At 42.0% G+C, this 27114-nt stretch overlaps 1 protein-coding gene across 1 annotated transcript; it reads right to left on the bottom strand.

Moving 5' to 3' along the window:
- Nucleotides 1-1903: 1903 nt before the first annotated feature.
- On the bottom strand, nucleotides 1904-26687 carry SLC5A8 (solute carrier family 5 member 8; the record flags this gene model as incomplete). Its single annotated transcript, XM_080634366.1, has 15 exons — nucleotides 1904-2974; nucleotides 4516-4601; nucleotides 6126-6229; nucleotides 7430-7623; nucleotides 8075-8161; nucleotides 8455-8522; nucleotides 9821-9933; nucleotides 11220-11308; nucleotides 12856-12985; nucleotides 16830-16970; nucleotides 18037-18191; nucleotides 19051-19118; nucleotides 20704-20755; nucleotides 24149-24214; nucleotides 26355-26687. 15 exons carry the CDS (start codon nucleotides 26685-26687, stop codon nucleotides 2843-2845), a joined length of 1818 nt encoding a protein of 605 aa, XP_080490492.1. The 3' UTR covers nucleotides 1904-2842.
- Nucleotides 26688-27114: the final 427 nt, after the last annotated feature.

Here is a 27114-nt window from a genome sequence, read left to right as displayed (position 1 = left end):
CAGTGAAAACTCATTTTGGTGTCGTGATTGTGGACCAATAGATATCACTGGGCCCAAACTTTCACTTGATACCAAAATTAGGGTTCAATAACTGTTCAATGCTCAAATAGTGACTTCAAGCAGTAAGTGAAGACAAGTTGGTCCTTTACATGTTTTCTCTGTTTTAAACAATTATGTGAATTCAAAGCACTGAGAAAAAGAAACCTCTGTGGCACTACATTTTTTAACTACAATAACTGGGAAGATGAGTTTTCACTCCACAAACAAAACAGGTAGAAGTCACAGATCATCCTAGACAGTTTAAGGCAGTATCAATTACAGCACAGTGATCTCATCACAGAGTGGTGCAGCAAAGGCCACACTGATGCTGCTTAACACAGCAGTGATCAGTCACCGTCCTGAGAAGAATATTCAGATGGGAGTTTGTCATTTGTGTTGGGAGGACTGTAGCCATACCAGCAGGCAAGGGCTTGCTACAGGCTTCTGTTCTCTCTGTCCACAACTTACTCTGTGCCATAAAGCACAGGTACAAAGGGGCACACTGGTCCTCTTCATTTCAGCACTCTGCAGCAGTGTGGAGATACCAGTACTTACCCTTTTTCAGATTTGCAGGCTGAAAGTACCTGGTAAGCACAAATTACTATATTCCAAGGCTCAAAAACTATTCCTTTGCACAAAATGCAGTATCTATTTCTGTGTCATGAAGACAAGGCACAAGGCTGAATGAGCTGCACTTATCTTCTGAGACTTGAGAAGCACAGCCAGCTCATTCAGTCTGAGACTGGTTGTCTCAGAGTGACTAGGATAGTCCCAGAACAGAGATCCCTGTCCTAGAAGACTTTTATTCAGGATGCTATTGTTTGTCTCAGATTTTAGATATAGGAACACAAGACACAATTCATGGGATCCCTCCGGCTCACTCACAGCCCTTGCACAGTGTTATTCAGCACTTAGCTAGTTACAGGGCTGCAGCAGAGGAATAGGAGATAAGGGTCTGGCCCTAAACTCTGGATTGGACCATGCAAACCAGTGCATCAGGAGGCAAAGGGGAAACCTGCCTCTGTCATATAGTTTTGCACTGAGTTAGCTGATGGAGATATGCCCCTGGTGGGAACCCCATACAGTGTCTGGCCTGTACTCCTCTAGCACAGGTTTGCTCCTTGGACCCCATTTTTACTTCCTAATGTTTTCTGATACTGTCAGTTCATCTTACGCAGTAGATCACCAAATGGCCTCTGTCACAGGGGCACAGAATAAATTGATTTAGATGCTAAAGGGCTCCAGTCAAATAGATAAGCTAGAATTCTGTTGTATTCCAAGTTAAAGCAGCTCAGCACCTGGCCCAAACGCAGCATAACTTTTAGAAAGCATTTAAGAGATGCAGTCAGTTTTTCATTTGTTCTAAGCATGACTGCTTTATAAGCTTCAGAGCTTAACTTTACTGCAACAGCTTTTATTTCCTAACTTGATACTGCTGTAGAAGAGTTTTAAACTCCCATGTATAGCCACAGCAAAAAGTCTGCAGTAGAAAAACACCACAGTGTGTCAGCATCTGTTCACTGCCTTACCAGAAAGCACGTGGGGGGTGTGAAGCAACTAGGGGTTTTCACTCTCCAAAACCACCAGTACCATGGTCCAGAGTGGATGTGCTGTTCAGCTTCTCTTGGCAGCCTAGCCAGAGGATAAGTCATCCCATGCCTTGCAGCCCTGGAGAGGCCTTCACCAAATGACATCCTCTGCAATACCTTCCCTGTCCTGGGGGATTGCACAGTGGACTCTGCCTGCCAAAACACACAATGTACTGTAGCCTGATCTGGGCCAAACTTGAACGTGAATCCTCAGAGAGACAACAGGGACTGCATGAATACAAATGGCTACATGAAGTTTCAGCTCACAGCTCCACAGATAACAGCAGTGATAACTGCAGATGTAGTCTTCCCTCTTGTCCTGTAGAGCAAAGAGGGCCCTGTTCTTGCATTAACATCTCTGCTGCAGTATGCCCAGCCCAGTGCAAGACCAGCACTAGGCCAGAATGCTGAGCAAGAAGTGGAAGACTACTGTGGTTCTGATGTATGGCACTGAATAAAAAGCCCAAATAGCTCTTTTCCTGCATGAGAACCAGCTCTGTAAAGGTAAGACAGGGCAGATGAGGGAGATGGGGAATGAAAGGAAGTATGTTACTGAGTTTTGCCACTACCCATCACCAGAGACACTCTAGTAGCTTCCAGCAGTGAGCACAGACGAGGAGATGCTAGAAACCAGGGAAGAAATAGCTTAATAAAAACAAACATATACAAAAAAACCAGCAAAATAAATACACTCTCAGTTCCACAAATTAATCAGATGGCATTATATGCACCTCCTGTATTAAGAAAAGTCCCACTGTTTTTTGCAACCTGTTAAGGTCCCGCAGCCCTAATGTCTTCATACTTGCAATGTCTTAAATGAAAAAAGACAAAAAAAAAAAAAAAGAAACCAGAAAACCAGCTATGTCTGGAGGAACAATGTGCTTACCAAATAAAAAATTTACTCTGAGAGTGAACTGAGATCAAATGCAGATATTTTCCAGGAAACTCAAGAATATCAGGTAAATACTTCACATATAAACATTGCCTTAAGCCCTGTCATCAAGACCCAGAGTGAGAAAGAGAGGGTGAGGATGTGCAAGACAGAGCTGATTCCTTTCTTGACTAACATCAAGGTCAGGCAGGGGTGACAGTGGAACAAAGCTCAGCAGACGGCTGCCCATTACCCCTGCAGGGCTGGTAACTGACCCGGCACAGGACTGTCAATAGTGCCTTATATGAACAAAACTGTCCTCGTGGGCTGATATGGCCCCATGTCATATATGAAGGACATTGACTTTGCTCTTATTGCTTGCAACGTCCATTTCAATGTGGCTGAAAGCAGGGTTGTCAGTTCCTTCAGCTGCCATGGTAAATGGTTTCCAGTTCAACACTTCCACTTTCTCTGGCTAAAAAACAAAAGACAAAAGCCATGCTGTGAAGTAGAAGAAACAGTCTTCCTCTCTTTGACCTGCATGCAAGCACAGTCAGGCCTGACATACAGGATGACTTGCAGGGAAGTACATGTTGATTGCTGACAGAGCATAAATAGTTATTCATTGGAGTAGCTGGTATTTTTCTAGGGGCATGGAAAGTTTCTTATTGCATAAGGTACTAGTTGCATGAAATGTTCTCATCACGTAAGAAGTTCTTGTCCTGAAAATTGTCTAAAGTGGTTTTGGTTGTGCAAAGTTCTAATTGCTGTTTTCATGTCTAGAGACCTGTCACCACCAGATCCTTGAGCTATCGACTCCCATTCCCTGGTCCTTGCCCCATCTTTGACATGAAGAGCAGATTAACATGCTCCATTGCTTTCATGTTTCATCTCTATTAAACATAATGAGATGTTGAACTTTTTATGTGCAGGAAGTTGCTCAATTCCACCTGATTTTTATTTTTTCTCACCAACTTTCTGCATTATTTGTGGTGCCAACCGTTAGCTCCTAGCTGTAGGACCATGCAGACACTTGTTTCTGAATCCAGGCATAAAATAGTATGGCTGTGGGCATTAGTTTCCATGTGGGTGGATTTATTTTGGTTTAGTTTTGGTTGGTTGGCTGGCTTGGTGGTGGTGTTTTGGTTTTTGCTTGTCTGGGGGGGGGTGGGGGGTTGGTTTTTTTTTTTGTTTTTCAAAAGATTTCAGGGTTTAAATTCCCAGATAGTGAAAACAGATTTTGGCCCATTGAAAGCAGTGAGTGACAATAACTGGATAGCTGGTCTCTAGTCCTGACATGGGCAAACAGCATTACAATAGCACTGTAAAAATCTCTTTCTCTCCCTCGTGTTCATATCCAGAAGCTGAAATACACGAGATCATCCTAAAAGGAGTTGTCATCATGGAAGAAAAACATTTTGCAAACTGAACCATCTCAAAGACAAGATCATTGACTGTACTGCAGCACTTGAAAAGCACTGAACAAAGCTGAGTTTCAGCCTCCTGATGATATTAACAAATTTCCCCTACATTTTCTCTTTGAAGGCTTGTTATTACCTAATAATGTCTCTCCTTTTCTTATATCTTAGGGAGGGAGCTAGGAAACAGATATGCTGACTAGAAATGTTTTCTCTTAAACAGTAGCGAAAGTTGGAAAAAGAATCCAGATTTTAGAGAACACGTTTACAAACAAAGGAAGCTTTGCTGAGCCTAAAGTGTGCCTTGGGTCAGCTTCCAAGAGACTAGTGAGGGAGTATTTTGGCAGAAACCTGGAGAACAACTGTCCCTTGTCTCAGCTTCTGCTCTATTGTTCACTGAAGTCAAGCTGTGGCCAAACATAGCTTCCCTGCCTATGCTTTACCTCTACCACCTTGTGCTCTGCTACTGCCTGAAAGCAGACAGTCATGTCAGGCAGCATCAGGTGCTATTCATCCTTATGGGAAAAAAATAAGCCAAGAGGCCTTTGTTCCCAGGAGGAAAGATAGATTTAAATCAGAGATACATAATTACACTTACTGTCTCAGATTTAGACCATGAGAAGTTGGACAGGAAATCTTCCTTGGTCAGCAGGAATTTACGATCTGTGTTCTGCTTAAGTCCTCCTGCAAAATAGGCAGGTTTTAATCAGCCAAGGTTCCACATGCAAATGATATGTCAGAGCCCAGCCATGGGCACCAGGCCAAATGAGCAGTGCAAAGTCATATAGCAAAAGCTATCAAGCAGCCACAGGCCTTAGGGATTGTTTCTTTACAATGATATATATCCTGCACCTCTGAAAATATAAAAATGATCCTTCAAGGTCTATTTGAAATGCCTTAGCCATTTCCCAGAGTTTCCTAGATCTTCATCAGATTTCTTACTGTGTAAAAAACTGAAACAATCATCAGAAGAGGATGAATCTCGTACAATGATATCTGGGACCACTCTGCCCAGGAGATGTAGACCAAGGCTCAAGGGAGCTTGAGCCCCACTTCTCAGCTCGCTATCAGCAAGTCTCCTATCTCCAAAGTCACCAGCAATTTTTATAGTAAGTTACTTAAGGCAGCTCCAAGGTAGAGTTGATGAGGTTCAAAGGGACATTTGATCATTTTTAAGGCATGGAAGATTAACTTATTCTTGTGGGGGAATGTGTATGGGAAAGGAAGAAGATGCAGGTGCCAGGAATTAGCTCTGATGGTTGCCACATGAGATTACATGGGATTTTGTGCCACAAAAAGTGGGGAGATAGTGTAGTTAAGTGTTTTGGGTTTAGTAAGAACATTAAGTTAGTTTTATTGGATTTTTTGTTTATTGGGCTGATGATTTTTCATCTGGCTTTACTGAATTGTCCAGTTTTCATGGTTGGTTTCATGGCCTGGGGATAAACTGACTCCCAACCTGGTAAGAAGAAAAATTTGTCTACAAGTGTCACTATAGCAATGGGCTGTCATAGGAACCTGACTGGGCATAATGGGGAAAACTGTGAAAGTTGCTGCTTCTGTGTTATTTCTGCCATGCATGTGGTGGGTGACAGGTGTGCTTTGCATCTTACCTAGATGTAAAAGTAGTGAGGCCATAGGCTGGAACTAAAGTTCCTACCTGTGGCATGCTGCTTTTTGTCCCTTGCACAAATGGTACAGGGAAACTGAGAAAGAAGCTAATGTAACCACGGACAGGATCTGCAGCGCTTAAGTATGTGAATGTGGTGAAAAGCATTCACTGTGCAGGTGCAGACAAAAACCCTTGAGTGGTCTGAACTCACTTGAAGTAAAACTGCTTTTGTCCTCTAGAAGCCTGGGTGTACCTCCTTCCTTGGGGTTCTTGCCATGTTCAGAGACAACCCTTAAGCCTCCAGCCCCTACTGCCATCTAATAAAATGGGGAGGAGATGTCTTATTTATTTATCTATTTCCCTCAGGTTAAAAAACTGCTGAATCTTCTTTCTCCTTAGAAATTTGAAGCAATTTTTTGCTATGAGCAGAGACCGAGAGTGGGATGCAGAAGGGCTGCAGTAGGAAATGAGATTTAGGGTGGTAACCTTTACACAGTGTTTGCAATAGGGTCACCAGCAGTTCCTGTGGGAATAACAGCTCATCTTAGTTTGCAAGCAACCTAAGATACATTCAGTCAAAGCTCTGGAACTAGTACCTGTTAGGAGGCTGATAATTATTCCCACAGCTACTGTGATAAGTGTCCCAAATGTGCTGAAGTAGAGATAAGACAAGGAATACCAGTTGTCTGCCAGGGCAGGCCTGAAAAAGAGCAGAAAAAGAGTAAATCTGCTTTCCTATTTCAAGCAACCCGAAGACGTTTTCAGTTTCCAGACAGCATATAAATACAGAGTTACTTCTGAACCAAGTGACCTGGTAGTCTTGAGCTACCTCCGTACAATAAAATGCACACTGAAAGTTTGTTCTGAAATTTGTAGGACAAATTCCTTGGTATGGGAGGAGACAGGTCAGTACAGCAAGGCAATGCATGGGATAGAGCAGGTAAAACAGTAGAGAGCCTGTCTCTACTAGGAACCTAGTGCAGAGCTGAGCACTCCAGCTATCCAGAGGAAAGGATAACTTCTTTATAATGGGAGATGTTATTTAAAGGAGGGGGCAGAAAAAAATAGAAGACAAAAACAGTAGGAAATCAGCCACTGTGCAGCTCTAAACAGCCAGAAACAATAGGGCAACTGTCACACTTCAGGTTACACCTTATTTTGTTCTCCCTGACAACGTACTCTTGCAACTGTTGCTTCCCAGCCATAAGCAATGCTGGAGGCCTCATGTGAGAGGTATAGTCTATGACACTGGATATTGGTCATCCATGTGTGTAGCAGGGTATCTGTTGATTAAACAGTGCTCGAAGGTATAAGGATTGGTAATCCCTAGAAATGTGTTTGTTCAGCTTCTTTCTGTTCCTGCTGTTACCTATATTGTCATTCACAATGGTTACACTTAACTGTGATTGTCCAAAGTAAGATATATGGTAATTGCAGAGGTGAGCAAATCCCTCACATTTTGTCCCTTACACAGATTATGTCCTCTTCTGAATTTCCTGAATAAACCTATTTCTGCACAGGCAAGCTGTTGTAGGTGGAGCTGTTCAACTGGCAAATTGCCCTTTAACTGCCTACTACTTTAATTCATAAGACAGACTGTGGAAGTTAAGCCAATAACTATAAATGTTATGCTTTCTTTAACACTCTGCTTCCCAGTAAGGCATATCCGAGCCTTTAGACTCAAATATTGAACTGAAACTTTAAATATTAATAGGATGATTCACTTTCACTTCTGTTCTGGGATAACTCACACAAACTCTGACAGGGAAAAATATGTTTCACCTTAAGCAGCCTCACAGGTAAACCAGGGGAGGGATAGTAACCCATACCCTAAGCAGATGTTTGCATTACTTTGAAACAAATACAAGCTTTGTGGATTGCACATGATGAAATTGTATACCTCTCTGCACTTGGTGTGTAGAAGATTGTTGTTAATGGGTTTTCTGTTGCCGTCAAATTTCCTGAGGATATATTACAGCCTATAGTTGAGAGAGATAGAGGCTTGGTCCTCTCTGGGAGTGGAGGATAAATCTGAGATCCAATTCCAACCCAAAGTGAAATAGCAAAGCCACTGACAAGACCCACAAATGCACCCTGCAAAACAGATAATAAAACTTCACATGAAAAGCAAAAGGATATTTGAAAAAGCCTACACCTAGATGGGAAAGAAACAGTAAGATAACCTAAACAGTAAGAAACAAGATAATCTAAACTGTAGGCTCCTTAGCAAAAATGAAATATACAGCTGGGTAGAGCTGGGGAGTTTACTTGATTCCCCTTTTGGGAAATAACACTGTTTACTCACAGCTCCCGAGCATACCTCTCTTTATATTTCCACTATGCCTTTTCAATTAAAGGACAGCTCTGGGCTGCACAGTATATAGGAGGAAAGGGAACAAGGGGAAATGATTTAGACTTTTTACGTGAGGACATCCCCCTTGTTACCCAACATAAAATTATTGGGGGGGAAGCTGGGGGAAGGCAGAAGGAGGTGCCTCAAATTATCAACATTTTTGGAGGAACAGGGCTTTAAATTTCTACTTACAATTCCATTTGCAAAGGAGCAGAGGATTCCCAAGGCAAACAGTCCTAAAAGAGGTCCACCAACCATGCCAAAAATGCTGAGTGCTGCCTGAGGAAGGAAGAAAGTCTGCTATCAGGTGCTGTGTAAGAAAGTTAAAACCCCAACATGGCAAGAAGGGAGGATGTTGAGAAGGAAAGTATGATTTTAACTGGGGTGTACTCAGCTGGCAGGATTTGGTATAGTTACATGGGTGCTTAAAGCAGAGGCTGAGCCACGGGCTGTTTGAGGTCAGTACCCAACAGAGAATAAAAACTAATTTCATAATGGTATCCAGCAATTATTTGCTTACATAATTTATTCTGAGTGAGCCAACATGGGCATGAAAAAAACCTGACACCTACCTGCAACAAGGCTCCCAGGAGAGATGCCACTGCAGCCATAGCAATGCAGACTCCACCATAAAACAGGCCTGTGTGGAAAAGACAGAATGGTGCGTAAATCTGCCAGATTTTGAAAATCACTAATGGAAATGTTTCCATCTAACCTAGCATGGCCCTGACATCTCCAAAATAAAACCTGCTAACATCTGGGTTTTTATTAAGAGAGCCTGAGTTGGACAAAAGATCAGGTTTCTGTTTACACTGAGTTCATTCAAACTTGACACAATTCTCTTCCCATATATTACTAAAGAGCGATTACTAAATGGCAGCTATGCAGATTAGCCATAGTGGCAACGCCACGTGTACTGTTCATATTTCTCAGCTAATCTCCCTTGTCAAAGCCCTTATTTTGAGGGAATGATTTCTGCTTCTCAGTCTAAAGTCTTTGGAGCAAGAAAGTAAATGCTGGCAGATTACTGGGAGCTGGCACTGTGACAAAGAACATCCCAGGTCACCAGAATGTAGCATCTGCTCCCAAGAACCATAACACTGGCTTATTTATTTTTTCCACCTCCACCCCTCTGGAGTTTTACTGCACAAGCAACAGGTTAATCTCACTGTTTAATGTGGCATGTCAGGCAACTCATGATAAGACCAACAACAATCTTGGTGTAAACATTGTTTGGGATAATGCTTATGAAACTGCTCTCAGGTGGAAATATCATACTTGTGACATGCCATCAGTCTGCTGTGCTCGCTGGTATGTGCCACAACACCATGTTGGCACTGATTTTTCCACACTTACTGCAAATACTGTCTTGGGCTACACCTGCCGCTTCTCACAGGGCAGTACAACTAGAGAGACAGCTATTGCACTTCAGAGATTTAAACCATCTGCTCAGCCTAGTTCTGACCCTCCTCTTTGAGCTACATGAAATGGAGGAGCTAAACAGGTGGAGAGGATATCAGAGAAGATGTGAAGTTGCTTGTTCTCTGGAATGTTATTGGGACACAATGCTCATGTATCACTCAGTCCCAAACGTTTGTTACAAAATTTTTTCCCACACTTCTAATTTTTGTCAGATGAAAGAAAAATAACAGGTTTTGGGTTTGTAGTATTGCAAATCAGTATTGAATTCAGATGTAGTGCATCTTTCCCACTTAAAGATCAAAATCATCGGCTTTCTTTTTCCTTATGCTCACTTCAAATAGTTTGTCCCCCACTCTGTGTAAAACTATGCAGCTGATTTCATATCCCCAAAATATTGCATCAGTGTAGTCATATTGGTATGAATGAACTTATTCTTGACTTACACTGCTGATAGCAAGATCTGAATCAAGCCCTCAATTTGTAAATCAAAAGTGAAAAGATATTTTCCAGACATACTCATCCCCATGGAAATCCACGACAGCTTCTTTTCAGAGAGGGATCTGAAGTATGGCTTAATGAGGTCTTCGACAGTCACAGCAGCCAAAGCATTGATGCTGGAGGACACTGTACTACAGAAGGCAAGATTTATACAGATTTTATCTTAGAAGCTGAAATCCTAGATAACAGATGTATTAGTACAGCAGAGAGAAACTGCCACTGCCTAGAACAGTGTCAGAAAACTAATGTAACGGCTGTACTGGCTGAAACAATTTATTCTTCCAGGTGATTAAGCTAATAGCATACAAAAATTGTTTAAAATAATAGCTGCTAGTGAAGACAAAGCAAATCTTGATGAAAAGGTGGACCTGGAGAGGTCGTGAGAATATCTATTACATGTGGCTAAGCTGTAAATACTACTGGTATATGTGATACCTTAACAAATCATCTACACAGTAGGTATCTGGGTGGGTAAAATTCCTACGTGCAGGTCACTGATTACTTTGAATGCACCCTTAGAGGAGGATTCAGATACTCTAATTAGAGTAATCTAAGAATTAAGCAACTGAACTATTCCAGGCTCCCTGTGGGGTCAGAAAAACCAGTGCTCCAAAAGCACAAAGCCACTCAGGTGATCTTGCTTCTGTGTGTACCTTACTCTGTCAAGCCACCAGCTTTTCTTCAGCACATGAAAACAAATATTCTGGCTGTTCCCTCTGTTTGTGTAGGTACAAGTACCCAGAACAAAATATTCTGGTGTCACATTCTTAAGTTTCCCCATTTTTATCTGCTTTCTATTGTTCAGAGCTTTCCTTGAGAGAGGTCCTAAGAGATGCTTCTTGGGAAAACTGAACAAAACACTCCCCACTATTGGATAGAAGGAAACCGATTTCTCTCTTTCAGTAAAAATATAACAGTGATTATTATTTTCATGGAGTTCATCCAAGACAATTGATAGTCCAGGAACAATTTTTTAAACTAGACTCTAAAGATCAGGTGTGAGGAAAGGGAGATGGCTTTAATGTTACGCTGGTGTGAAACTGCAAAATTAAAGGTGAGCAATAGGAAATTCCCCCAGCTGTAACTATTTTGTGTAATCACTCATTAATAATAAAGCAGAGGGGCTTTAAAAACACACAGAGGAGGATTTCTTAGTATCATACATTGTGTGTGGCTAGCTGTTTCCTCATATTTTTAATAGGGAACTCCAAACTGCTTTGAGTACTAGGACCTCAGAGTGCCACTGTTGGAAAATATGTATATTTAAGCTTCATCATGAAAGATCTTACTTTTTTTCTAAAGAACAAAACTTAGAAAAAGAAATGAAGTGCAAAAGTTTTAGTATAAATGCAACATTAACTCTAACAAAAAAAAAGAAAAAAAAAACAAGACAACAGGTTCCAAATTATTAAATTACCTTAATGTCCCACTGTAGGCACTAGCCACAAAAAGCCCTGGCACTCCTGGAAAATCATGGAGAATATCCAGCACTAGGTATGGCATTAGCTGAAAAATTCAGAACAACAAATACTGTTATCTTGCCCTAATATTTCTTTTTGTCACTGTATTGTTTTTGTTACAGAATTCTCAATCACATCCTGCCCAGCTATTCTAACTGTTAATGTCCTATCTCACACTATTTTTCGGGTTTCTATAGAGAAAACCAATCCTAAAACATCCGCTCAGGATACAGCAAAGTCTGTTTAGAGCACTTAGCAGAGATGAGCATATAGCTGTGCTGTCAGGCTCAGTTTCCAGTAAGGATGGTACAGGAAGCTAACACTAGGCAGCAGGTATTCTCTATCGTAAGCCACTCTGTTGGGCTTGGATGCCATAGCAGATGTTTATGTCTGCTGTTGACTTCACAAAAGGTTTTTTAGATATAGTCCAATAACCTCAGGGTGAGAACAATTTCCTTATTGGAAACCATGTCTCACTTGTTGACCTTTGCAAGGTCTGAGTGCTAGAAAGACAGGAATCTTAAGATTTTCTTCCTGTGAATCATTTTTTTCACAGACAAGTTGGTCTTTTTAGTATCTTGCTCCCACTTTCCACCAAAAGAACTCAACTAACAGCAACAACTTCATTTCCTTTGGGTTTCCACCTCAGCTTTCTGTATCTCGTGTTATTCTACCCTTCAAAATCGGGTGGTCCTGCTTCAGGATTGTGTTCTGGCTTTACATTATTGTTCATGGGGTGTTATCCAGAGCCTATGATTATTCCAGGGCATAAAAATACCAAAAAATAGACTTGTATGATTTCCTTGGGCCCGGACTCTGGTCAGTCTACAGGATCCTGGGGCTCTTATTACTCAGGTAAGTCTGCTACTCAGTGCCTATTTAGGGAGAGGTCACCATCAGTTACAAGGTGGTTTCTCCACAGCTTGGTACTATGTGGTTTGATTGCCCGGCTCTGTGCCGAAGGAAGGAAGGATGCACCATCACCAGCGAAGAACTACCTCCTGGTAACCTTCTTTCAGGTACGTGCTTCAGGTATGAGTATGTTCTGAAACTGAAAAAGCTTTCACCTCCCTTAGCGCAGAGCAGCTTAGGTGAGATGATACAAAGCAGCATGCTAGGGCCCACAATCACTCATACAGGCACTGGTGTTTCAGCCATCCCTGGCAGCAGCCTCTTCCCCTCACTTCTCTCTGAGGTGTTTTTTTTCTGGTGAAAATGTGAGTGGATTTGGATTTCACCCAAAATTTCACCATTTTGGGTGAAAATCCCAAATACCTGCAGAGGCAGGTGAAATGAGCACTCTCCACACCACTGCTCTCCCCACAGCCCTCCTTACCTAGCGCTGAGAGGCCTAAGCTCTGGGATTGCTGGGGACAGTGAGCAGTGCCAAGGATAGGTCTGCTGCTTTCTCCAGGATATTCCCTGCAGTCATGGTATCAGCTTAGCCCCTCAGTGTTACAGAGTCAACTAATACAGGACTCAGGCATGCCATTATTCCCACCCCCGAGACTCTTGAACATACCCCCATCTGGTTATTATGGCAGCAGAGGAAGGATACCCTTCACTACCTTCCCCTGAAACATGAGGCCCTACCTGGTCAACTTCTGTAACCTGCTTTGATGTCCATGGGTCACAGTCCTTGTAGATGGAGTAGAGGGCAAGGCCACACAGCACTGAGCAGGCCAGTATCACCCAGAGGCCTACCAGGTTGATATAGAGGGACCTGCACCAACACACATGGAAACACAGTATTAGAGCTCGATGTCCTGCAAGAACCTGCTGGGGCCAAGTAAGCAAATGCCCACACCAGCACAGAGGAGGCTTCCTGGTTATGGTGGGGGCCCACCAGAAAGGGAGTCACTATGCACCTCCCAGCATCTCACCCAGTGCGAGATCACGTTTTTAAATATACAAATTGCACTTCTGATGGTGGTGGTATAGTCTAAGTGCCTGTCCCCTGGCAAAGTCTGCTCTGGAGATGAGGGGAGCCATATGGAAATGCCCATGTTTCATCATGTGGGTGAGGTTTATGTTGCAGGCAACTGGCAACAAGACACTCTCCTGCGCTTGCCTCACACCTTGGTAAAGACAAACCCAGATAGATTTGTAAGGTGGGGTGCCCCAGATCAAAGTGCAAGTACCTTTCAGTCAGCACCAACACTCATCTACCTCTGTACTGCAGTGCCACACTTACATAGTTGCCCTTGTCAAACACCCAATCCCTCATTTCCTTCTGAGCCAGTCTCTGTGAGAGGCTGCAACAAGGCACTGGAACCTGAGATCTGCCACTTCAGAAAGCAGGTCCAGTAACCCCATCGCCTTCTCACCTCCTGACGCGAGCTTCAACTTAATGCTGAGAGCAGAAATGGGTTTTCATCAGTCATTAATGCTACCTTTGCCACACAAAACAGGCAGCCTCAATTGGGAGTGAAAAACAAATTGTTCTCCTCACCCTGTGAGGACTTTCCCCTTCCATCTAACTTTCTGATCTTCTCAAATGTTTTTCAGCTTTTGATGATCCCTGAGTCACAAAGTTCTTCTCACCTAGGGTGATCAGGTCAAGCAAACACACCCATGGGGAGCTTGGCCTTGAAAAACAACGTTCCTTTCCAGCAGTTGCCTCCTGGTTATCTGTGTACCATCCACAGATAGTGATTTAACTGCCTGACAGATCACATACTCTGGACCTGTGCCAACTGCTAAGACCTCCACTGGGAAGACCTTTGGTTTCTGAGCAAATATATCCATGCTTTAAATGCTTCAGGAGGCCTTTTGGGGCCTTAAGTTGCCAAGAAGGTAAGGGGCATATGGGGCACCAGCCTTTGGACTTGTAGAGCAGGATGAATAAAGAAGTAAACCTAACTTTATAGATCTTGTTAGGAACTGAAAGGGATGTTTTCAGAAGGGCATAATATAGACTAGCTAATTGAACTATCAGTTTTATACTACAGAACAATTATTCACGAGAACAATGTAAGCTCTTAAAAAAGACCCATATAAATAAAAGCTGATTTACACATAGTAGAGGAAACTGTATTTATACTTTGTAGGGAGGGTCTAAACACAGAACCAGCAGCACTTTAAATTTCTCTCTAGATTAATTTAGTAAAAATGAAGTAGTTCTCTTCTTATAGATGCTTACATATTGGTTGGATGTCTTGCATCCATTTAGCTGAAGCTGTTCCTGTATTAGCATAATCTACCTATAAGGCACTCAGAAGCTGATTTAGCACAAAATTTAACCAATGAGTTAAATCAATTCAACTCTTTTGAACAGATGTAATAGCAGTATTAGCCTAGATCCTTTAGTAAAGAAAGATTAGAGAGTCAAGAGAAACACACGGAAGCAAAAGAAATAGTCTGAATCCGGCAATTCTTGTTTTTAAATTGGATCAGCGTTTGACAGTGAAAAGAAAGCTGGTTTTTTCCAGTGATTTAAATCCCAGCTCATGCTACACCCTATGACTAAACAATGGAATATAATACTTGTAGCACTATTGGATGGAGGTGTTTCCATTAATCCTGGGTGTGTAATATGGGGTGGAGTTTGGGTGAAGTAGGCACTGTGACTGCGCAAGGCTTATTTTCAGTTGTTTGTTTCAGGCTGGCTATAAGATTTTAGCACTTACACGTGGCAGAGATTGACCTTGAAAGTGTTAGCAGCCTGTATTTTTCTGAAAGTATAGCTCTCCTGCTCTGGGAGCCTGTTATTCAAGTATGAGCATTATGTTCAATTTGCGTAGTTACTGTTTGAGGATGACAGCGTGTGCTCCTTCCTCCTGATGTGTTTCTTGAATGGTGTGGAATGCTTTCCCAAAGCCTGAGAAAATTCCTGTTCTTGTGCCACTCTTAAATGCCTTCCCAAAAACTACAAGCTGGAATCTATGAATGAATTGTTTTCTCAGCTCTGATTTATCATTGTGCTGTCTCTTCTAAAATCCTACAGTAAATGCCATGGGGGTACAAAACGCTATTACTTTGACCTGATGACATTTTACACTTCTATATACAGGTTAAATGGCAATAAGAGGTGCAAGCCATGAATGACTTGCAGATGTGTCTAATTATATTTGCAAATGAACTGAATAGTTACCAGAGAATAACAGTGTTTATAATTGTGATAAGCTGCAATCATTATACAAAATGATTTCTCCATGCAGGAGAAATAACCTGCATGAGCAAGATGCCATGAAATCCAGCCACCCACACTAGCAGAAAAGGACTCTACTGACTAAGGCTATGCCAGCACTAAAATTGCATGAGCTATAAATCCATCCAAACCATTCCAGAGTCAGCCTTCAGCCCTGGTCAAAGCTGCTACAACAGCTCAGAAAATCTGCCCAAAAGCTGCCATGGTGCCAGATTCCTCTTGGCCCCAGTCTGTTTCTGTGAAACCCTGGAGGTGTCCCTCCTTACAAAAGAGGGTAGGGAGAGTGTAGAAAAGGAGCACAGCCCTAAGGGGAGCAGGTGCTCAGGAAGAGCAGTTGCACTGGCACACAAATCTGGCGCAATGTATGCATCACTACAGATGTGGGATGCACCTCCTGCCTCTGCAGTGCCAGGAACATGGAACTCAGCCATATGCCAGAGATTGTGGAGAAGCCATGTGGTGTGCTGGAGATGTGGCTGGTAATGAGTATCAGCTCATTTCCATCTGCAGCCCAAGTGCCTGAAAAGTAGATTTTCTTTATTGACATAACCAAAATATTTCAGTTCTAAACTGTAGGTATTTGATTTGTAGGTATTTGATTTTGTAGGTATTATGCTAACTTCATGAAGGGAAAGCCTTCATAAACTCCTTCTTTGTATGTCACTGTATTACAGAACTCATAGGGACTATAGTCATGATGTGCATTTATATAGTTCTCCTATAAATGGACTTTATGAGCTCACTAATAATTCTTAAATCCTGAGTTGTGAACTACTGGAATGATACTACATAAAAGGTAAGATTACAGATTTAGTAAATAATACTCCACTCTAGAGTAAAAACTGATAATAAATGTTTAAAGTAAAAGCCTTCTGCTTTTTCCATAGTGAAATCCTAACAAAAAGAAAAAAAAAAGGTCATGATTATTATGAAAACAAAATATGTGGCTCCTCAGCAACTTTATCGCTGACTAAAACATTTCTTCATTTGCTCTTGCCTACACTTACTGGTATGGAAAAATCTTTTAGTCTTTACTTACGCAAAATTCTCACATAATGATTCAGGTTTAGTAGAGTAGCAATTCAAGATGCTGTCTTGATGTGGCTTCAGCACATGTACTATATTATTTGATCTTTAGGTTGCATATAAATTTAATGCAGCTATTCATATGCAGGAATACTGACTGATACAGTGAAACATTCTGGCACAAAGCTCAATGTTACAGCAATTATATATAATTTAAATATCAGTATTTATTTTGCCAATTTGTCTTCTGCCTGAAGATAAATCAAAAGGAAAAACAGAAAGCAAACATTCTTACCATTTACACCCTTACCCTTTATATAGCCAAAAAACATTCCTTTAAAAAGAAATCTCCGTTAACAAATTCAGACATTGTTACTGTAGGCAGACTTACAATTTTGCATGGAACCTGCTTTTGCACGCAATGCATCTCTGTACTTGAGACTGGTTGACTCCATATATGCCAGTCCATGTGAAAGTCCCACCTATAATAATTGTCCAGAAGGTATGCCTTCGCAAAGGATTGGGATCAAAGCTACAATGAGAGGGAAAAAGAAAACAAATTCAAAATACAAAAATCTTCACATTATGAGAAGATATTAATGCCTAGGAGAAAAAAAAAAAAAAATCCCTGTACTTGTTCTAATACAAACTCTCTTAATTTAGAGAGATTTTGAACATTCAGATACTCCAACTCTATGTGAAATCATGAAAAGCAAATTTTAAAACTCAGAGCTGAAATCCTCATCCAGTGAAATCTGTGCAAAGGTGAAGTTTAACTAATTTATTACCTATAAACTACAGTCTTAAGTAAAGCTGTATGATGTCTGTGACTGTTGTGATGAAATGATGCTTCAGTAAGAAGTCTAATATGCCTGTTTATCTAAAGGGACATCAGTCTAACACCAATATAAAGGTGTGTTTGCATGCCCAGCCTTTGTGGATAGAGCCTCTGTAAAACATTCTGCTGGTTTAGCTCTAAGTGAATTATAGACTTTAGATAGCCACAAATCATTATTTTTTTTTAAATCATACTTTAATATTGCAATAAATGATGATTATCTTGGTGAACAGTGTAATATTATTTCACCTATTACATGCTTTTATTTCTTTTCTTTTTCTATCTGTGAGCTCTGTAACTGAGGGAAAAAGCAATACAGTATAACCACTGCAAATCAACCTAACAAACAGATTGAAAAAAATGACTATTCACAAAGAGAAAAAAATACCCACAGGTGAATTATCTACTGAAGAATTCTTAATGTCATGAACTGGTAGATAAAAGGACAAATGAGCTGTTTGCAAATTGTAAGTATAAATACGATTGCCTTCTATTCACCATTCACTTTCAGTGGAATCAAAAATGCATCCTTAAAACACCTACTTGGCAAAGTTAAAAAGTTTTTCTCTTCACAAGATTTTTCATGGTGTAAAACCTAAAAAATATCCCTCACACTAGGTGAGCTTGTTTAACAATATATAAAAACTGGGTCACAATTTCTCCCCCCCTCCTCCTTCAGTAGCAATTTAATTTCACACTTAGTCACATGGGGTTTATTTGTAGGAATAAAGAGGCACATCATCTGCAAGTACAAACTCACTCCCAGAAGTTTAATCTTCCTCCGTAGTAGGAGTCGTTTACAATGCGTCCAATTCCCTCCTGAACCACCACAGCTCGTATAATGACAGCTGAAAATCCAGCTACCATGACTCCAACCTGGAAAACATCTGTCCACACCACTGCCTTCAGACCACCCTGCATGATGAACAGCACATATCAGGTACAACACGGCAGCAGCACTCTTCCTTTGCACCCATATTCAACTAGGAGAAACATTACAATTTGTATTATGCATGATAGATTCATTTCATCTTCTTCTTTAGTGGAAATAGCTCTATACTGGAGTGTTTAGGAATTGCAACCTACTGCAATCAGGCACCTGTTCTGGTCCTTTTTTGAAGTGCACTAGAATTTACTTTGGCCATACACGTAATTTAATCCAGTATTTCCTTTATCACATAACCTGATTTGGAAGTTTTTATCAAAAGACAAATTGGCAGACAGCGCTCACCTTACACACTTACAGTACCACTAACTGCAGAAGGCATACCATTCGAGTGAATAAACATGATTTAATCCAACATATACAAATAAATTTGTCAGTGAGGTTCCATTTAATGATTTCTAGACACTTGGTCAATTAACACTAATCTAAAGACCAATCTGTTCATGTGGCACTTGCTATTTTCAGTGGCTCTACTCAGTAACAGACAGGACTATTATAGTTACAGTAAGCAGGTGCTTGACAAATTACACAGCTAACCCCTTCTATATTAGAAAAAAAAAAAAAAATCCTAGGAGGATTTGCAGGAAGTGAACTCTATCTTTCTGCTGTTTTCTGCAACAACAGAAGTTTGAATGTATCAAAACCGAAAAAGGTTGAGTCATATACTGGCTACTTTTTGCATTCAGAGAAGTCCCTGTGGCTACATCTACACTGTGAAATGTACTCCCATGAGGTAGCCTCATTATTAGGCTACTTTTCAATAAATTCCATATTTTATGTGAATAGTGAAAGAAACAGAGATTTTTCTCAGCCAAAATGCCCACGTACCAGTGTGCAGTAGAAAGTGCAGACCACGCCAGTTGCCACCACTGCGCCCCACAAGTCGAAGCCAGTGACTGAAAAAGAGGAAAATGGCACCAGTGTGAATGAAACATTGGGGACAAAAAAATGAAGATCAATTTTCCACACCCAATCTGGTTGCTGGGAAAAAAAAGAAATAAGTTAAATGCCAAAGTAGGAGGTAAAATGGCAATGAAAAGAATAGCATGTCTAAACCTGGGGATTTGAACTAACAAGTTCTAAAAATGAAACAGTTGTTACAGACATTGGAAACTGTTAAGGTAGATATATTTCAGGATCTAGGAAACTATTTGTCTGTAATGTGAATGCTGCTAAAAACCACATCCAACATGTTTGTAGGCCCCAGCTCAGGAAGGCTTAAAATACTTGTCCTTCCTTGAAGCACCTTGGTGTCCCACGGAGTCCTTAGGCAGAGATTTAAGCAAGTAAAAAGCATGTAGATGCTCCATGGAGGGAAGGTGGTTCAAGCAAGGTCTGGAATAAATGTTTCAGACTAAAAGCCTTTCTTTTATTCTTCTTTATTTTAGGGAAATATGATAGTATGTCTACATCAGACAACACTGTGCTGTGGCTGACATGCAGGCCATCACTGCCCCAGCTTGCTAGGCTCACATGCTGCCAGGCAGGGTGCTTGGGGGCTCCCCAGCAGATAGCTCAGAGTATTGAGAAACACTACAGCAGAACTAATGAAAAACATTGCTTCTAGTTGTGAGCCAGCTCGGTCGTAGCTTGGTGCAGTGTGTATTTGCAGGGCAAATATAAACATCAAGGACATAAAACCTGTGGGACTTATACACAGAGGGGACCAATGCAGACAGCGTGGGTTTTCTTCCTTCTTGTTCAATGAACAAACAAAAAAATTCAAACCAAACAACAAAACCAATGAACAGAACGATTATGATTTTCATTCTAGCCAAAATGATTCATTTTTATTTGCATTTTGTTATCGCCTTTTCTTGCCAAGTGGACAAATTAATTCTGTCAGATTAAAAGTTTCATTTGGCTTTATAGAAAAGCTTTTTTCCCTCCTCTAAAAATAAACATGGCTCATTTTCAAAGCAAAGAGTCATTTTGAGGTATAAAATTCAAACATTTCATTTTGTAAATATCACAACAAACATCTTAAATTGAAGATTTTTTGCTGTTGATTTGGTTTTCCTGGGGAAAAAAAAAAAAAAAAGATAGTCTGAATTAAACAGTTCCAGGCAGCCTAAAGCCATATTTACAAAACTGTTGCCTCGTTCTCCTCTTGAAGTAGAGCACTTAACCAGGGGAACTAAATGTGTGTTTAGTCTCTGCATTGCCTTCAAAGCTGACATAAGCCTTCTTAACTTTTCAGAATGTAGCCATTACCTAAGAATATTGCATGAGAGGTAGAGTAATTGAGAGCAGGGTTTCCTTTCGAGCCTCCTCTGTAATACTTTACAGGTAGGGATTAAGGCACTAGGATTACAAATGGGAGGCCTTCTGAGTTCCCATCAGGATCAACAGAAATCTCAGAAGATTTCATAGCTAAGCCTTGAGCTATATTTTTAAGTGTGCGTTACCAAAAAAAAGCATACCAGTACTCTATGCAGAAAAAAATATAACAGTAGAACAGTTGCTTTATGCTCATCTTACCTTGATTTAGTGCTAAAGCTGGAGCATAAATGACAATACCAGTGTATAAAGTCTAAAAGTGGAAAAAAGATGAAAGGTCAAAATAAATGTAAATTCCTTTAAAGGTGATCACTTTCTGGGATGATTTCTTTTCAAGCATTTATGCAGTCTAATTTTCCTAAACTCATAACTGTAGAGAAATAATTCCAATTGTTAGAAGTTGAATACCTGCGACTAACCAGCACTAAAGTCTCATAGCCTTGTGTGCTTAAAATAAACACCAGGGACTCTTAAATACTAAATTCCTCTTCAGCTTCTCCTAGCTTTTATAATTAACTTGTCTTACTGCTTTAAAGTTGCCATCATATGGCAGAAACAAGAGCAAAAGGAAGTCGATGGGGTTTACACACTGTTTGCCAAAGGATCTAATACAATTTATTTTTTCAGTCTTGGAATCAATATGCCTCTCAGTACGCAACTATAATGCATGTGAATAAAAACAAAGAATATAGCATCAGTTAGTCGCCATAAGATGAAGCCATGCATAATTATCAGATTTGTATTTTCACCCAATACTGTAAATATATAGACAAATCAAGGAGCTACTCCACCCACTTTTTGTGGGCACAGTGGGATTCATACACTGATATCCTCTGTAATTTGTTTTTGTATATCTTTTAATCCTGTTTGATTTTTTTACTGCTGTTATTACTTCATTTTACTACTAGAGCAAGCTCAGCTGTGACATAGTACAAGAGAATACAGCTTGCAATATGCAGATGACTTCCGTGAAGGTCAGTGATCGTGATTCAAAGGGTCATAGTCAGGTCCTAAGGTGACTTACATCAGCTTTTCAAGGCTCAGTTCTTCAGACTCCCTGATTTGCAGGAGCAGGACTTGAGTACAGAAAAGCAGCAGAATCAGATGAGATGTCATCCAGCATTCAGCAAGCCTTTTCCCTTCCCACAGGTGTGAAGTCTGCCCTAGGCAGAGGTGGCAAAACAGGGTAGAATGGCTAACTACTGATTACTCACTGTAGCTTTTGAGCAGGTCAAATCCAGTCCCCATGGCAGAGCTCTGCCACATGGCCAGAGGTTACGCTGAGCAGAGAGCCCAGAAGTAACTGGAATGAGCTGTAATCCAACTGTGGGAGGAAATTAGTGTGGAGGGTCTGCTTCACCCCGCATGGCCAGATTGCCCTGGCCCCTCGCTGCACACCCGCTACAAGCACATCCCAGAAAGTATGGTGGGGCCATTGGACAAATAGTTATTCCTATCTGTATACTACTCCCTGCCTGTGTATACAGGCATGTTTGTATCAGTGCCAGGAGTCAACTCTAGGTTTTCATGTATAGCTTGTATGCCAAGAAAGCTGTCAGTCCTGAGCAGTTCCTGGCAAATATCTTCTCAGAACTAGCTGCATCACATCACAGCCAACTACTGACTCTTGTCAAGCCCAGTCAATGTCTGACTTTCTATCCATACAGTGACTGTCATTGTGTTCTGATGAATCACAGAATGGTTTGGATGAGAAGGTTGCTTTAAAGATCATCTAGTCCAACCCCCCTACTGCAGGTAGGGACGCCTTCCACTACAACAGGTTGCTCAAAGCCCTGTCCAATCTGACATAAAACACATCCAGGCACAGGGCATCACAGCTTCTCTGGGCAATCTGGTCCTTCTCTGCAGGGCTGCTCTCAACCAGTTCATCCCCCAGTCTGTACTGATATTGGCGATTGCCCTGGCCCATGTGAAGGACCATACACTTGACCTTGTTGAACTTTGTGAGGTTCACATGGGACCACTTCTCAAATCTGTAAAAGTACCTCTGGATGACATCCCTTCTTTCTGGTGAATCAGATGCATCACTAAGCTTAAAGTCATCCACAAACTTGCTGAGAGTGAACTCAAGCCCACTATACATATATCATTAATTAAGGTATTAAATAGTATTGGTCCCAGTACAGACCCTTGAAAAACACCAGTAATTACTGGTTTCCATTAGGACATTTGGCTGTTGACTGCAACTCTTTAGATGCAACCATCTACCCAATTCCTTATCCATCTAATAGTCTGTCAGACAAACGCTTATCTCTCCAAGCCTGCTAATTCATGGATTCAGCATGAGAAAGTGGCTTTCTCTTATACAGGAAATAAGTGTCAGAAGCTTTGGATTATCAGAAACTGGACTGATAATACAATCTTTTCACTTCAGTAGTTTTTCAGGTTGTATTGCTATGTATTCTTTTTATTTCTTCTTTTAAATACATGACAATATTCACAGAACAATTAAAATTACACCATTAACATCTTGGGGAGGTTTTTTCCTCTCTATAAATTATTCAGGTGAAGTTGTTAGTGCCTGGCACAGAAAGACATTTACAGATCTTTAGCTAGTTTCCTTGAGCATATATTTTAGTTGTATAGAATTCTTTTTCTGATGTTTGCAAGGAAAGATTATCCTTAGTTGTTCCAATTTACACAACTGTGATATCTTCATATTGCTAGTGAAACAGTGTCAGGATTCACACATGCTAGCGCTCAACTTTTCCTGTGGGCTTATGTATCTATAAATCCCAGCTAAGCAGCACTGTTCAAATAAGTAATTAGCCCTGCCCCAACCACCGTCTTATTGGTGCAAGTTGGATTGCCCTGTAACCCTTTGTGTGTCTTAAAAATACACAAATGGGCAAAAAGCAAGCATGTTATTTGAAAAGCTTTCTGATTGTATATTCATTCTTGCTTTGAATTATCAAAAAAAGTCCACTTCAAAACTGTGAAAGGAAGACATTTTTGGGTTGCTGCATTTGGCACGTGCTCACTGCACATTTACAAGCTGTGGTCTCACACTGACTTGCTGAATGGGCTGGATACAGCAAACCGCACCAACAATAATTTCAGGAACTATTTTAGTTTAGCATTCCCCAAGGCAGTAATTTGCTACTTCTCAGTTTGCAGACACACAGAGTTTTTTCCAGTGGTGGTGGTGGTACAAGCCCTTGTGCAGTAACTGGCTGCTCCTGACAGATTGTTTTCTTACCTTTCACAGACTCTTGAGAATTAGTCAGACTCCCAGAATCCATGCACCAGAGGATGAAAACTGCCACTGTAGATAACTGGGCATGTTTACATTTCGAACCAACTGTGAGTTTTTCCAGCAGGTATGCAAAGGGCTGCTCTTCACCCTGCTACCCTGCAGTGAAGGGCTGCTCATACCTTGGCACGGCACTGATGCCAAGTGACTGTTCTGGGTGCTCAACAACGCACACAGAGACCCAGTGGGCAGGTAGCCCAGCATCTGTTCCCTACCTCATTGCTCTGGAGCAGAAAGAGTTTTGTTTCTCTCACTCCCAGCCACTCACGCACTGTGGTAACCTCAACAACCACCCAGAGAAAATAGCCAGTTACACTCAGCTGAAGAATCCTGGTGGCTACAAGGACCACAGACAGCTTGAGATTTACTTGCCGTTTGTATAATGAAGAGGGCTGTTCCACAGAAGCGCAGGTATTTATTAAATCGAAGCTCTAAATACTGCAAAAGAGAAGAAAAACCACGTTTATGTCAAAACTTGCCACTATCGGTAGGACTAGAGTGAAGCAATGAGCAATTCAGAAAGGGCATAGTGTTGTTTTCACATTTACATGAATGGCCAAAACTCCTACAGTCACCTTCATTAGTATCTCTTTCAACTTGATTTGCTATTTCTTTACAGACCTCATCACTGGGTAATAACACATGAGCAAGTGAAGCAGACATAAGCTAGTCAGTATACAATGAAGTCTGCAAAATGGAAACTGGTGCTACACAGCTGCCTCAAGGCACTTGGTAGACAAGGACCTTGACCTGTGACCTGGCAAAAGACCTGCGTGCAATTATCACAGAATCATTGAATATCCTGACTGCAAGAGACCTGCGGTGATCATTGAGTCCAACTCTTGACTTCACACAGCGTAACCTAAAATTTCACAATGATGTACCAGCAATCAACAGAACTCACCTGCATTGTGAAATCAGAGAGAAAAAGAAAACACGATGGCTATTTGTAAGCCTTAGTTGATTTGAAAACTCTGGTATTCTGTGCATCTATCTGCACTACTGTGAGAGAGGGCAGAAAGTCTTCAATGGTCAGCAGTTTCCTCCCATGGTAACCTCCCCTTCTGCGCTGCCCAAAGCAGCTCACCATATTCTACTGGTAAGTGGAAATCTAGCATTCTGCAAAACAGGAACCCTCCCTCACTTCTATATCTAGCCTGAGACAGCACAACATCTGAACGAGTTTGTCATGCTATTTGGCAGATTTCTTCCAATCATCTGTCCTAACAACCCTCTAGGCTGTGTGGTTGTACCAAAGGGATCTCCTTTTCCTGATAATCTGTTCAATCGACACAGTATCTCAAAGTGCTCAGTTATGAATTAAGCATTTAAAACATGGTCTGTGAGCATTTCCATGTAAGGAAGGAGTGCTGAACCCCTGGACAGACACAAAAAGTTGTTTAATCTCTGAACTCTGTCCACAAATAGAAGATACATCTTTTATGGGTGTATTACTCTGATCTGACCCCAAGATTATCACTAAGTGTCCAGTCATAATTAGAAGTCTATTTGAAAAAGTCCTATTTTAAGTATCATCATAACTGACAGTCCGAAGATCAGTAGTTTAAAACACACTGGAAGCCACCAGAGATTTCTGTTGGTGAATTCTTATCTAAAGCTACCAATAGAAACCTTGTTTTCAGCTTTCAATGCTGAATGTCCCTGCTCAGTGCAATAAAATGCTAAAGACCAAAGTAGCTAGCCAGGGACTTTCACCTGCACTGATGTCCCCTTCCCAATGTCCTCTGTGAAAAGAGCAAATTTTCTCCAAATCTGCAGCTAGGAACTAGTTCTGTGCAGGAAGATAAACAGGCTGCACAGACCTTCTAAATTAGAAGAAAATCCTGACCAAATGCTTCCTCACCCCAAAACAGTCAGTCTTGACCTGTGATTATCCCACCACCCCAGACATCTCTGCACTGGAGCTATAGCTCTAACTTACATGCTGAGCTGAAGATCAGCTCAGCCATATTGTGGTGGAAGTAAGAAAATTCTCACACAGAGCACTTGCTGACCTCCCTGTATAGGCATGATAGAGAAGATATTCACAAGTGTGAACAGCCTCAGGTGGAAAGAGTGTCTCCTCAGAATTTTTAGGAACAGCAAAAATATATACTCAGATATATGTATAGTCAGAGGGGAACTGTTGTGGGTGCACCTTAGTTTAGAAACCTATCTGAGGGAGCCTGATGTGAGAACTCTAGTTCCTATGTCAGATGATTTTGCACTCTGCTCTTGGTATATTAATAACACATCATTAACCACATGTTATCATTGAAATTGCACGAGGATTAATCCATCTGCTGAACTGAGTATCTGGAGTAAGGAAACAAACCTGGCATGGTGCACAGGTCCTCAGCCAAGACAGCAGGGTTGAGCATCTCCTCTCTGCGGAGGCAGTGTGGAAAGACCTGGGGACGCAGCAGGTTGCAGCCTACTCTCGGGAGTGTGGAGATACGGGGCAGCACAGTACACAGGGTGATTTGGGGAAGGGACTGCAGACACATCTAGAAAGCAGCCATGAAACGTCCCCCAGCTCCCTGAAAGCTGTGGAAAGGCTTCTTCAACTCTACCTTACCTCGTAGGTGCTGGTAATACCCAGCTTGTAGAAGACAGGCAGGAAGATCTCGGCACTGCACAGCACTACCAGTGCGTAAGTGATGGCAAAGATGCAGAATATGGCACCGTAGCGGTAGATCTCGGCAGGGGTGCCCAGCACGGTGACAGCTGACATGAAGCTGGCGGTGAGGGAGAGTGCAACAGGGAGGGCGCTCATGCTGCGGCCCCCCATGAGGAAGTCGCTGGATGTCTTCTGCCCCCCTCCCACGAATGCGTAGTAGACCCCGATGGCAGCCGAGACCAGCAGCATGGCCGCAAAGACCACGTAGTCCCAGACGGTGAAGCTCCGCATGCTATCGGAGGGATTTGCCCTTGGAGCCAAGGAGCTGCCCTAAAATCAGAGGGGCAGCTGATGCCCCCTCAGGGCCTGCACGGGGCGGCCGGCGCAGGAGGAAGGGGATGGGGACGGGACCCCACGGAGGCAGGTGCGGAGCAGAGCGGTGCTCCCCGCCGAGGCAGATGCGGAGCGGTGCGGTGCTTCCCGCCGGGTCAGGTGCGGAGCGGAGCGGTGCTTCCCGCCGGGTCAGGTGCGTAGCGGTTGCGGTGCACCACGCGGGACAGGTGCGGAACAGTGCGGTGCGATGCACCCAGCCGGGACAGGTGCAGAGCAGTGCGGTGCTCACCGCCGGGGGAAGGTGCGGAGCGGTGCTCCAGCCGGGGCAGGTGAGGTGCGGTGCGGTGCGGTGTGGTGCGGTGCGGTGCTCCCCGCCGGGGAAGGT

This window comes from Psittacula echo, assembly GCF_963264785.1.
Source record: "Psittacula echo genome assembly, chromosome: 1".
In the NCBI taxonomy this organism is placed as follows: Eukaryota; Metazoa; Chordata; class Aves; order Psittaciformes; family Psittacidae; genus Psittacula; species Psittacula echo.
The sequence above is the reverse complement of the archived record's forward strand: the minus strand, read 5'-3'. Positions and strand labels throughout refer to the sequence as shown.